General features: G+C 40.5%; 1 protein-coding gene and 1 long non-coding RNA gene across 2 annotated transcripts; both read left to right on the forward strand.

Annotated features, from left to right (window-relative positions):
- The first annotated feature begins 4,906 nt into the window (after positions 1 to 4,906).
- Positions 4,907 to 9,653, forward strand: LOC140588988 (NLR family CARD domain-containing protein 3-like). Its single transcript, XM_072711651.1, has 5 exons — positions 4,907 to 4,914; positions 5,828 to 5,888; positions 6,398 to 6,626; positions 6,786 to 8,499; positions 9,443 to 9,653. Exons 1-5 carry the CDS (start codon positions 4,907 to 4,909, stop codon positions 9,651 to 9,653), a joined length of 2,223 nt encoding a protein of 740 aa, XP_072567752.1.
- A 349-nt stretch (positions 9,654 to 10,002) lies between these two features.
- On the forward strand, positions 10,003 to 12,989 carry LOC140588765 (uncharacterized). The gene is made up of 3 exons (XR_011989941.1): positions 10,003 to 10,203; positions 10,314 to 10,360; positions 12,117 to 12,989. It is a non-coding gene; the product is annotated as an uncharacterized lncRNA (long non-coding RNA).
- The last annotated feature ends 670 nt before the right edge of the window (positions 12,990 to 13,659 follow it).

Below are 13,659 nucleotides of genomic sequence, written 5' to 3' on the forward strand. Positions count from 1 at the left end.
CGATTAAACGATCAGATGATTTTGTGCACTTACAAAAATATTTATTTGCAATATATGTTATATAGGCTGTGATGGTGGTCTGCTAATAAAATAGAAATTCAATATAGTCTTTTAATTGACTGTTGAAAGGTGAACCTTGAAAGTGGCTGTTGGATGAATGTTTATAATATAACTATTACAATTGTTGTAATATTCTTGCATATATGTATAATGTGTATATATATAATTACCATTGTGTGTATATATACAGTCATATGAAAAAGTTTGGGAACTGCTGTCAGCCTGCATAATAATTTACTCTACTTCCACCAGAAAAGATAACACTGGTACCTCTTTTATTTCCTAGGAACATCTGAGTACTGGGTTGTTTTCCGAACAAAGATTTTTGTTTTAGATATTTAGTGGCACTAATAAAATATTAATCTGAAGTGACTGCAAAGAAAAGGTGAAAGACTTTATGACCAATATGTCGGTGAGAAATTTGGTGATTATTGGTCGCTGTTTTGGTACATTAAACCACATCAACCTTTTTCTCGTTAAGCGTTTTATAATGTCCCTGAAGCAGCCGTATGTCAGCGGAAAATGTGAAAAGTGATAATGATTTATTTGTGTTATTGATTTAAGTGTCACTGCAGAACCGAGTTTTATATGTACAAGTATAATGCAAAATGTGCGTCATGACAGAATTAGGTGGCGGCGGGAGCTTGTCCCCTTTCTCTTATTGTTGCTTGTTATTAAGTCGCATGGATAATATCCCCAAAAATCCTACGCCGGGCCACTGAGTCCGTGTCCATTTCTGCTTAGACCGCTCCCGCGTTTGGTATGCAGCATTTCCAGTTTGTATATGAAAGCGAAAATATTTCAATGCTAGATTCTCCATTTTGTCGAGAAACGCGGATGAGATTCTGTATTGCAAGGTAAGATTTTAGTCAACAAATGCACCTTAAAATAAAATAAGCTATATTTGGGATTATATTATATATATTAGAGCAGATTATGGAAGTAAATCTGTGTCATCACAATTTGAACTTTATATGCCACTGAAATTCTAACATTGAATATTTATGTATTGGAAATAACCATCGGAAATTCGATGGTCCGAATTCACATGCAAAAATACGAGGTTAAAATACAAAGACAACATTTCAAAGTTGCTCCAATTCGATGGTCAGTGGCGTATAAAATTCAAATTGTGATGACACAAATTTACTTCCATGCTATATACCGTTTCTCAAACCAGTCCTGGGAGTATGGAGCTAAATTAGGGCCAAAAGTTTTGTTAATTTGAAAAAAAAAACTGAAACTGAAAGTTCAAGTTTTGCTGTTGAACTTTAAAAAGTACAACGATGTATTCAAAATAAAAAGACGTGTTTGAAAGTTTTTTTTGGCTTAAAAATTATTTTGATTCAGTGCTGGATTTTTTTTTAAATAAATGTTTTATTTTCATGTTTCACTTTAATATATATTTCAGTATTTTAGGTCTTATTTTTTTCAGTTGCAGATTTTTTGTTTTCAGATTCAGGTTTTTTTTTCAGTTTCAAGTCTTTTATTTTCGGATTCGGATCTCCTTTTCAGTTTCGGACTTTTGGGACTGATTTGGCGTAGGGGCGTGGTGTCAGCTGAGAGGGGCGTGGAATGATGAGTGACAGCCTAACGTAGAAACGTAATGGACGGCCTCCGTGCCATCGGCATATATACAGGTAGTACCCGCCTGCAGTGGCTATCCGTGGGGAAGTTGTTGAAGATGGTATCCGATTCACGTGGAGCACCTGTTGTCGCCAGCAAGACATGTTTCCTACCTTTTTAACAAATACTCAACTAATAATTGTGCCCACGTTTTACTCCAGCGGTATACATAAATCGTGCTACGTAGGCTATTTACCGTACTTTTAATATAATAAAATATAAAATATAAAATAAAACTCAATTTAACTGCCTCGATCTGTCCATACCAGCAGATGCCTAGTGCCCTAAACGAAAGTGGTGCATTGGGCTGTGTAGTGAAACGTATACAGTGGGAAAATAACTAATAAAGCGTAATCACGAATTGGTAAAACGTGGCCACCATATATAAAATGCAATTTCATCGTCATCGGCGGGGCAGGGGGTGTCTGTAGGTGGGGAATTTGCCATAGCGGGAAATTAAGCATAGCATTAGCATTAACTACCTTTATGATATTACCGAGTGTTCTTGAAATTTTACACTTCTTGCTGTGTTCAGCTCACGATTATGCCTTTTAATGTGTATATTGTCTTCGTTAATATCTGTTTGCCAGAGTGTCGACTGTAATTCGACAGTGTCTGTTGTGTGACCAGCCTTGTGCGTCTTTGACGATAAGCATAGACATTTACTTTCAGTGTCATTAATAGTCCAAGTTCAATGACGAACTATTTGAATTTACCTATAGGCTAACATTGCATGATACAGCATTTGAGCTTGGACTTGGGCAGAGGTGGGCACTGCCCTGCTACCTGCAGACTAATGTAGGCACACACTAGAATGCTTATTAAAGCCTTCAAAGGAAAGCTGCTTTATGAATCGGTGTTCTAATAGACACCACCTGAACAACACACCATCCTCAACTAGCATGATAGTCCTATCCTGACACGTCACCAATATGTTGAGGTAAAATTGAGTTTTATTTAATATTTTATTATATTAAGAGAGGGGCGATTAAAAGTACGGTAAATAGCCTACGTAGCACGATTTATGTATACCGCTGGAGTAAAACGTGGGCACAATTATTAGTTGAGTATTTGTTAAAAAGGTAGGAAACATGTCTTGCTGGCGCCAACAGGTGCTCCACGTGAATCGGATGCCATCTTCAACAACTTCCCCACGGATAGCCACTGCAGGCGGGTACTACCTGTATATATGCCGATGGCACGGAGGCCGTCCATTACGTTTCTACGTTAGGCTGTCACTCATCATTCCACGCCCCTCTCAGCTGACACCACGCCCCTACGCCAAATCAAAATAATTTTTAAGCCAAAAAAAACTTTCAAACACGTCTTTTTATTTTGAATACATCGTTGTACTTTTTAAAGTTCAACAGCAAAACTTGAACTTTCAGTTTCAGATTTTTTTTTCAAATTAACGAAACTTTTGGCCCTAATTTAGCTCCATATGGGAGACCTCAGACATATATATGCATGTGTGTGTGTATATATATGTATGTATGTATATATAAATACACATCTATATATAGCGGCCGCACCCGTTGCATGAAGTAGCTACTAGATATTATGCACGTATGTTACTATTTACGCTTTGTGTTCATAGAGGCCCCAGCATCAGTCATCTGGTCTAGATCGGCACAAAAATGGGGGGAGCTGCTTCTGCAATGATCCCCCCTGTGGAGTGTGAAACAAAGAGAACTGAGAGGTAAGACAGAACCTGTGTGTTTGTACTGCTTTACACACGGTCATAAAAAATAAACGTTCCAGCATTCTCGAAAGAGAGAGTAATCTGTCTTAATTCACTTCCTCGAGACTTAACTGATTCAGGTCCGTAGAGTAGATGATTTATGTATATCCTTAATTAAATTTATTAAATTTAATTTAATTTAATTTTACTCCCTGGACGCCGTCCTCTGCTGCCACCTAGCGCTGATTCTTCAATGTTTCACATCTTTGGGGCGCGAGATGATTTTCTAAATATGCTAAAATAAAGTTTATATTTTCCGTCTCCGCACTCCGCACCATTCATAACATGTATTCAGTATTCAGTCCAGTAGCTGCTTGGCAAAAAATTTTTGGTAACTTGGTGAAATTTATTGCGAGGAACCCCATTTAAGGCTAAATTTACATAATATCAAGCAACAACAGGCAAGTATAGCAACGGAGGCTGTAACAATGATACTAAACCTTTCATACTGGGATCTTCATTTTAGGTGAGATACTTTATTTCACATTAAAGCTAAATGTAAACAAGCATGTTTGCATCAAAAGCTTCATGGCATAACAAAGTGAAGACAGAGCAGAAGGTTAAACAGCTGAAGATTTAATGTGACCCTGTCCACAGTGTATGGATTATATTTATATAATGAGGATCTTTCCTCTCACTGCCCACAGTGTCCTGATGGAGAGAGCAGGCTCACCTGTACCCAGCTGTGTTTCCATGAACAGTGACTGGTCAATGAACCCACCAATCGTATTCAGAGAGGGACGTTTTCCTACAGATCAAAGGTAAATATACATTTAAACATTGTTTAAAACACTCAGACTCTCAGTCAAAAGACATACAGGCAAAAACAAGCTACAAGAAAAAAAACTTCAACTTTCAATATTTTTACTTTTGCAAATGCCATTGTCTTTGAAATTTTAAATAGAAGTTTTGTCTGTCTTCTGTATAAATCACATCTGAGGTAAAAGGATGAGGATTACTGTAAAGACTGACTTCTTGTGAGCTGGAATTAGAAGGTCGATTGAAAAGTGCATTTTAAATATCAATTCTCAGCATGCAGCTGGAAAAAAGCTACTGCTCTATATTGATTAAGCATGACTGGACAATAGATTGTCTTCTTCTGGGATGGATGTTTCTGCTTTGATAATAAATAGATTCTCATGGGTTCCTTAGCTTTGTTCAGACTGAGGCTTCAGTTTGAACATGTTTAATGGAACAGTGCCTGTTACTAATTAGCTAGTTGTTATGGGATCGGGGGATGGTGCAGGCGAGGAAAGGATGACGATCCACAGTGCGGCTCCAAGATGACAGGGGTTTATTTATAACAAAACACAGAGCAGAAAATAAGGGAACCACGAGGGGTCAAAAGGTCATAACAACAAAACACAGGGGAACACTAGTAAAGAGCAGCAACCCAGGGAGCAGAACTAAGGGGAAAATAACTACACAGGAATCCAATACACACAGGAACAAAGCACAGGATCAACAGCATGTGATACAATGACCAAGTGAGGGAACTGACCACAGGCAGGCAGTAAAATACACAGATCATGGGGACTAACAAAAGGCAGGTGTGAGAACTCAACACAATCAACCAATCAGAGCAGACACTGGAAACAGGACACAGGTGGAATTAACTAACAATTAACAAACACAGAACTAAGAGATTAATCAAAATAATTATATAAATAGTTTGTGTAGAATATTTGTTCTATGTTTTTATTTTCTTAGCAAAAAAAAAAGGTCGAGATCAGGTGGGGGCCCTAAATTGCAGGAGTCAGGGTTGTCCCCCCTTGAATTCTACCCCCTGGGTAGTTATGGTAATTAAGTTGAAATCTGTTTGAAATCATGTTAAACAGTTTACAAGAAGTAACCCCTGAATGTCATTGAGTGACTGGGAGCTACATGCCAAACAGTCTCTCCTGGCTGCTACCTGCTGTCTCTCTGTGCTGCCACTGCTTCTCTTATACTGTCATAAGCAAGCTGATGTCAGGAAGCCACCCTAATGAAATAAGCTCAGAATGTGGATGGCAGTTACATCTATCCATCCATCGGTCCGGAGTCCATCCCAGAAGCAATGGGCACGAGGCAGGGAACAACGCTGGACGGGGGGCCAGCCCATCACAGGGCACACTCACACACCAGTCACCCACACATGCACACCTAAGGGTAATTTAGCAATGCCAATTAGCCTCAGCATGTCTTTGGACTGTGGGGGGAAACCGGAGTACCTGGAGGAAACCCCACGACGATATGGGGAGAACATGCAAACTCCACACACATGCGACCCAGGCGGAGACTCCAACCCAGATCCCAGAGGTGTGAGGCAACAGTGCTAACCACTGCACCACCATGCCACCCCCGCAGTTACATCTATTTAAATAAAAATATAATGGTTGGATATTTGTGTTTTATTCACAGGGACCGAGTGAATAGATGTAATTCACATCCACATGAAGAAGACTTATCATCCATCTTCAAGGTGTGCATTTATTAAGTATATTTTCTTAAATTTTATCTAAATTGACATATATCTTCTACAGATACACATATACAATAAGTAGTTCATCCTGTGAAAGAGATATTTACAACTAATGCTGCGTTACATTTACCTCGGAGGTTGGAAGTCGGAGCTGGGAATGACGTCACACCCAAGTTAACCTCGTTCCAGTACAGCAAGTCGGAAAGACATTTAGCAAAACCAGGGACCTGAAATCGCTTGAATAGGGACCTGTTTCAAACAGCAGGGTTTCTTGCTTAGCCAGATAACTCCATGTATTTAATATGCCCCAGTTAAAATGGCCTTCATCTTCATTCACTTATATTTAGCTCAGAGTACATTAAATTCCGACTTCAGTTGATATTTCCCACTAGGAACTCCGAATTTCCAAGTTACAAGTTGAAATGGAACGCAGCATAATTCACAAATGAAGTTATAAAAAGATACGGTGCCTGGAGTGATAATAATTAAACTGTAACTGTTCATTTCAGTTATTGGAGAAAAAAGCTCAAACGTTTCTGAAGGATGAGCTGATGAAATTCAAAAGGTACCTGGATCAGAATGACCCAGAATGCTCTGAGCCTCAGCTGGAGGAGGACAATGACCTGGACAGTGATGGTCAGATGCAGAAGACCTGTGGTAGAGAGGGAGCTCTGAAGATCACACTGTACATCCTGAGGACCATGGAGCAAAATGATCTCGCTCACATGCTGGAGAAGAGTAAGAGCTGTACCTCATTCAGTGTGTGTTTGATTTACTGCAGAAAAATATTTTTATGAAAAAATGTCTTTACATTTCAGTTTATCATTTATTTAATTTGATTTAATTTGGCCTAAATGAGTAAAAAATGTTTTTTGAAAAGTACTCATTTTATTTCAGGGCATCTTCTGTCACAGTGTCAGCACATAATCAAATGTAATCTGAAGAAGAAATTTCAGTGTGTATTTGAAGGGAAAGCTAAGGAAGGACAGACAACACTTCTCAAAGAGATTTACACAGAACTCTACATAACTGAAGGGGGAGCTGGAGGAGTCAATGATGAACATGAAGTGAGACAGATTGAAACAGCATCCAAGAAAAGGGTAACAGAAGATACTACAGTCAAGTGCAATGATATATTTAAACCCTTACATGGGCGTGTGACACCTATCAGAACTGTGCTCACAAAAGGGGTGGCAGGTATCGGGAAAACAGTCTCTGTGCAGAAAGTTATTCTTGACTGGGCAGAAGGAAAAGCAAACCAGGACATTCACTTCATATTTGCTCTTCCTTTCCGGGACCTGAATTTGATTAAGGATGAATACAGTCTGATTGATCTGCTTCACCACTTTGTCCCAGAACTGAAATCACTTGAATCCACTGAGCTGTGTAGGTACAAGGTCTTGTTCATCTTTGATGGTCTGGATGAATGTCGCCTTCCTCTAGATTTTCAGAACAATGAGAGCTGGTTTGATTTAACAAAGAAAACGTCACTGGATGTGTTGTTGACTAACCTCATCAATCTGCTTCCATCCGCTCTCCTCTGGATAACCTCCCGGCCAGCAGCAGCCAACCAGATACCTCCTGAGTGCCTCCACCAGGTGACAGACATACGAGGGTTCAGTGATGCCCAGAAGGAGGAGTATTTCAGGAAGAGATTTAGTGATCAGGGTCTGGCAAGCAGGATTATCACACATGTGAAATCATCAAGGAGCCTCTTCATCATGTGCCACATACCTGTGTTCTGCTGGATTTCAGCCACTGTCCTTGAAAGACTTTTTAGTGAGACTGACAAGGGAGAAATTCCAAGGACTCTGACTGAAATGTACACACACTTCCTGATCTTTCAGGTGAGTTTAAAAAATGACAAGTATATGAAAAACTATGAAACCAAGCTTAAGGAATACAGCAAGGAATTCCTTTTGAAACTTGGTAAACTGGCTTTTGACAACCTTGATAAAGGCAATCTCATATTTTATGAGCAAGATCTGATAGGGAATAACATTGATGTCACTGAAGCTTCAGTTTACTCTGGAGTGTGCACAGAAGTCTTTAAGGAGGAATATGGATTGTATCAGGAGAAGGTGTACTGCTTTGTGCATCTGAGCATCCAGGAGTATCTCGCTGCTTTATATGTGTTTCTGTCAAACTCATCAGCTGACCTGCTGAAGACTGCAGTGGATCAGGCATTAAAGAGCAAGAATGGTCACTTGGACCTCTACCTCCGCTTCCTCCTTGGTCTCTCAACAAACTTCGGTAAAACTCTGTTACAAAAACTACTGGGAGAGACAAGACCCAGCTCACATAACATTAAGGAAACAGCCCAGTACATCAAGGAGAAAATACAGGAGAATTTATCTGCAGAAAGGACCATCAACCTGTTCCATTGTCTGAATGAACTGGGTGACAATTCTCTAACAGAGGAAGTACAAAGATACCTGAGTTCAGGAAGCCTTTCAGCAGCAGACCTCTCACCTGCACAGTGGTCAGCTCTGGCCTTTGTGTTACTGATGTCAGATAAGGAGCTGGATGTGTTTGATCTGAAGAAATACATCAGATCAGATGAAGGTCTTCAGAGGCTGCTGCCTGTGATCAAGAAATCTAGGACAGCTCTGTAAGTTAGTATGTAATGATCTTACATACGTCTGTTGCTAAAGAAGTACAGATGTTATTCATGATACTGCATTTATATCTTATCAGAACAATTAGGGTGTATTTATATGGACGCCAAGAAATTCTTTTTCATTCTGGATACTGCAGGATTTGTATATTTTTTAACATTCTTAGTGTGGCGTGAGGTTCAGTGGGTTTGGACTCTGTGCCTGTGGTCCTCAGTTTAAATTCCTGGCTGGCAGAGTGATGCTGGTTTTGGGCCCTTGAGCAAGGCCCTTACCCCCCAGCTTCAGGGGGCTGGATGCTGGCCAACCCTGAGCTCTGACCTGTATGTGTGTGTCAGAGAGAGCAAGATCAGAGAGGTGACAGCACTATTTTACCAGGGGGATGAATAAAGTTTCACTATTTCATCCCGATCTGACAGGATTGGTAATTGTGTGATTAGTATTTTGGAAATTTTACAGGTTCTCAGATACAGCAAACAGAAAATAAGGATTTCAGTCATGATGTCAGCAATTCAAAAGTCATATAAAAATACATAATTAAAATAACTTAAGCTCTTCTTGACATTCAAACCCCCATAAACATGTACACTTACACACATCCAAGGCAGGAACTGAACCCAAAACCCTTGATCCCCTGGGTCGGCTGTAGTGCTGATCACTGAGCCCCAGCGCTGCTCAGAGCTTAGAAAAATACTTATGCATATATTACAGAGTCTCAGGGTAACTCACCCTGTAAGGTCATTAAAAAGCAGGTTCATCTTGGCTGGGGAGTGTCAAGTAAAAACTATTTGTGTTTCTGACAAGGAAACAACAAAATAACTGATATTTCAGCTATATGCTGCATGTCGTATTGTACTTAAAAATGTTTATTTTGATATTTTATTTGATATACCTGTGTGTGGTGTATGTATTTATATCTTAAAACGTTTCCTTTTACAGACTGGACAGCTGTAGACTCACAGAAACATGCTGCGAAGTGTTGGCTTCAGCTCTCAGATCAAACTCCTCTCAGCTGAAAGAGCTGAATCTGAGTAACAATGACCTGCAGGATTCAGGGGTGAAGCTGCTCTCTGCTGGACTGGGGGATTCACACTGTACACTGGAGATACTGAGGTCAATATTACTGGGTATTCCACACTGTAATGTGTGATTACTGAAATCTTTATTGAAGTCGTCACATTTAGTTAAAAGTAATACTCATAGAGGTGAGGTGTTTTTATTTATTGGACAGATTTTTTCTGTCTCTCTAAATACTAGAACTCGTGGCCATAAGTGGAAATTAGCGGGAGAACATTTTAAAACAAATTTGAGGAAGCACTTCTTTACACAGCGTGTAGTTAGAGTATGGAATAGTCTTCCTGCTAGTGTAGTGGAAGCTAAAACCCTGGGTTCCTTTAAATCAGAGCTAGATAAGATTTTAACAACTCTGAGCTATTAGTTAAGTTCTCCCCAAACAAGCTTGATGGGCCGAATGGCCTCCTCTCGTTTGTAAATTTCTTATGTTCTTATGTTCTTATGTTCTGCAGGGTGTCAGGCTGTAGAGTCACAGAAGAAGGCTGTTCTTCCCTGGCTTCAGCTCTGAGGTCAAACCCCTCTCACCTGAGAGAGCTGGACCTGAGCTACAATCACCCAGGAGACTCAGGAGTGAAGCTGCTCTCTGCTCTACTGGAGGATCCCAGCTGTAACCTGGAGAAGCTGAAGTGAGTATAGAATGTGTGTCTGCTCCTGCTATAGACTCATGTATGTGGAGAAAGTACAACAATTAAATAAATGGATACAGCAGTACTATGTCATTCTGCTTCTGCTATAGTGTGGACCACAGTGGAGAGTGCAGGACCAGACCAGGGATCCAGAAATGTAAGTTTGTATGCATGTTTTTATGCTTAATACCATTAATACTACTTTATGACAGCATTCACATAATTTTTGTGATGTGTGTTTTTTTTTCTTCTTTTCTTTTTTGGGTTTAAAAATGACTATTTTCTTAAATAACAATGGGAGTCTGGGGACTTCTGTAGTAGTACTGTTTTGAGATTTGTTAGGATTGTCCTAAGACAGCACCCGTAATCTCACCAAACTGGGTGTGACACTGAACGTCTCCTCAGTCTGCGCTAGTGATGGGAATTTCGGCTCTTTTTAGTGAGTCGGATCATTTGGCTCAGCTCACCAAGAAGAGCCGGCTCTTCCGGCTCCCAAACGGCTCTTCATTTTATTACTTCTGCCTCAGCCAGATTCAGCGCTGTTATGACGCATGATTGATATGTGCACTAAACCTTATGATTTCCTAAATACCATAATTTTACATTATGTTTGGTATAAAAAGGTTAAATGTAAAAACCTCAAACACTACTACACGTGTAGTGAACATTATATAAGTGGAAAATCTGTTTTTGTCTTTGATCTATTAATAACAGTAAAATAACATAAATAACAAATCATAATAACAAAAATAAAAAATGAATTACAACATGCAAAACACCAACATCCAACAGTTTTAGTATTTATCCACTTTAACAACTATCTATCACCTGTCTATCAGTGTAACATTTTAACATTTCCTTTGGGGCAGAAAGGCTAAGTGCCTCAGCTTAGACGGGCTGATCCGGCTTCTGGCAGTAGCAGCATGCTAGCCTGTCTTTTTCCTTCCATCTGAACTGTTGGATGCGCAGTTCCTAAGTGCCTGTGAAGGTTGTTTGTGGATCCTGATCGAAATGACAGCTTCATCTTGCAAACTGTGCATTGTGCCTTTGAGTTATCATAGCTATTAAAATACATCCAAATGCGGCTTCGTTTCCAACTATCACTCATCTTGCCTATTATTCGCGCACCACATTCCCTCTTTCTCTCCTCCTTTCCCTCCCTCGTGCTCTGTACCTGTACATCGTCAGCACCCCCCCCCCCCTTATCCGACTCATCACGTGATTGGTCGCGCGGCTCAAACGCCATTAACACAAACTTTAGTCACAGTCAGAGCAGCATGGAGGGCTGAGCCATGGAGATGTTTTGTTTTATAAAAATGTCTCTTGGTGAGGATCCGGATCTTTTGAGCCGGTCGTTCGCGACAGACACATCACTAGTCGGCGCTGAACGCTGCTGGAGGGCGGTATGTGTCCGAAGTGGTTTGAAGGAAGTTTTTATTTTGAAGTAAAGACAAATTAACTTCTAGTGGTACTCTTTGTGGTGCAATTTCAAGTTTTCAACGTTTGATTAATGCTGTTTGTAATTTTATTTACCTGTAATTAAGGCTATTAATCTAGCACGCACAACATTTCTCCCCGTCTTCCTGCCGGCGTCGCGCGGGCGTCCGACATTTCCTGAGGTATTTCACATACTTGAATTCCTGCTTCGTTTTTATATTTTGTGTACCGTACAGAATAATAGAGCGCAGGCTAAAGTGCAGTTCGGCCCCCAGCGAGTCTCTCAGCGCGGCGTGTCTCACAGCGCAGGGGGCAGCCGGAGCGCCGCAGACTCGGGCGGCTACATGAGTATATTGGGAATAAAATGTGTGTATTGGAGCGAGTTCTGTGTTAGTGAGTGTGTGAGGTGTGACAGTGATAATGATGGAGATGCTGGGTTTCGTGATGGAATTAATCGCTCTTCCTCTTGCCTACAGACTCCTGCCAGCTGACGCTGGACCCCAACACAGCACACAGAGTCCTGCCTCTGTCAGAGGGGAACAGGAAGGTGACAGGGGGGGAATGGCAGCCATATCCTGATCATCCAGAGAGATTTGACTACTGGGACCAAGTTCTGTGCAGAGAGAGTCTGACTGGTCGCTGTTATTGGGAGGCTGAGTGGAGTGGAGATGGAGCTGATATAGGAGTGACTTATAAAGGAATCGGGAGGAAAGGACGCAATTCTGACTGTGGGCTTGGAATCAATGACAAGTCATGGAGTCTGCGCTGCTCTCCTGTCAGTTACTCTGTCTGGCACAATAATAAACAGACTGACATACCCATAAAGCCCTCAGGCTCCCGCAGAGTAGGAGTGTATCTGGACCAGGCGGCTGGTACTCTGTCCTTCTACAGAGTCTCCTCTGATGGACTGACCCTCCTGTACAGCTTCACCTCCTCATTCACTGAACCCCTCTGTCCAGGGTTTTGGGTTAATTATAACTCCTCCGTGTCCCTGTACATGCTGGGATAGCTCACTGTGTGCTGGAGGAATCATTTTTATCTTATCAGAGTGTCACATGTCTCTGCTTCTCTGTGGCAAAAAGGTAAAATCTCTGCTTTTTAACCAGTATAACCCTTTTTACTCTGTCTGAAGTGTGACATATGTCAGACAAAATAAGTGACTGGGTTCAGCAAACAGAACAAACATACAAAATGACTGTTTTTCTGTCTGATTAAAATGCAATGAAATGTAATCATGTTGAGTGGGGGGGCTTTTCCACTCCCCTGTATATTTACGTTTTATATATTTCTGTCTGTATATTGTATTTGCTGCCTGTACACTGACAATAAAGGCTTCATATTCTATCCTATTAATGTCCTGGTTCAGCTCTGCTCAAAGCGTGAGGTAACTGGGTAACATAAATCATATAATACAATTAAATAAATACACTTTACTGTAATTGAACATAACTAACAGCATTAGATTAAATCAGCATATATAATAACCATGTAAAAGGAGACGGGAGACATAACAGCGAAAGCAAAAACAAAGTTAAAAACAAAAGTCATAAATCACATCAGTAACATACATTAGATTAAATTATCAAAATACAACAAGCAACAATAAAAAATTCCTAACAAAACCTGTGAACTGCTACACCTGACAACCGACAAGCTAATTAGCAAACCGCGTCTCTTTCTCTCACCACGTTAAAACTCGGGAGAAGACTCATTAAAAGCCGAACTAAGTCCTTACTACGTAAGTAAATAATTACACAAGTAATTAAAAACAAAGCGTTTTCTCATTAAATATACGGTTTAACTTCAGAAGGCTGAACCTCACGTCCGCCCCCTACTGCCGTCCTGAGGTAACTGCGGGTTTCCCGTCGGTCGCAGCACGCGAGACGCTGCAGTCCCTCAGTTAATAATTTAGGAATAAGATTATCAGATGCAATGTATCCCACAAAACACTCACAGTGGCATTGAAGCAATACAGATATACCCCTGAATGCAATGGAAAGGTGGATTCTTACTCTGACG

The sequence above is a fragment of the Paramormyrops kingsleyae genome, chromosome 4, assembly GCF_048594095.1.
Source record: "Paramormyrops kingsleyae isolate MSU_618 chromosome 4, PKINGS_0.4, whole genome shotgun sequence".
In the NCBI taxonomy this organism is placed as follows: Eukaryota; Metazoa; Chordata; class Actinopteri; order Osteoglossiformes; family Mormyridae; genus Paramormyrops; species Paramormyrops kingsleyae.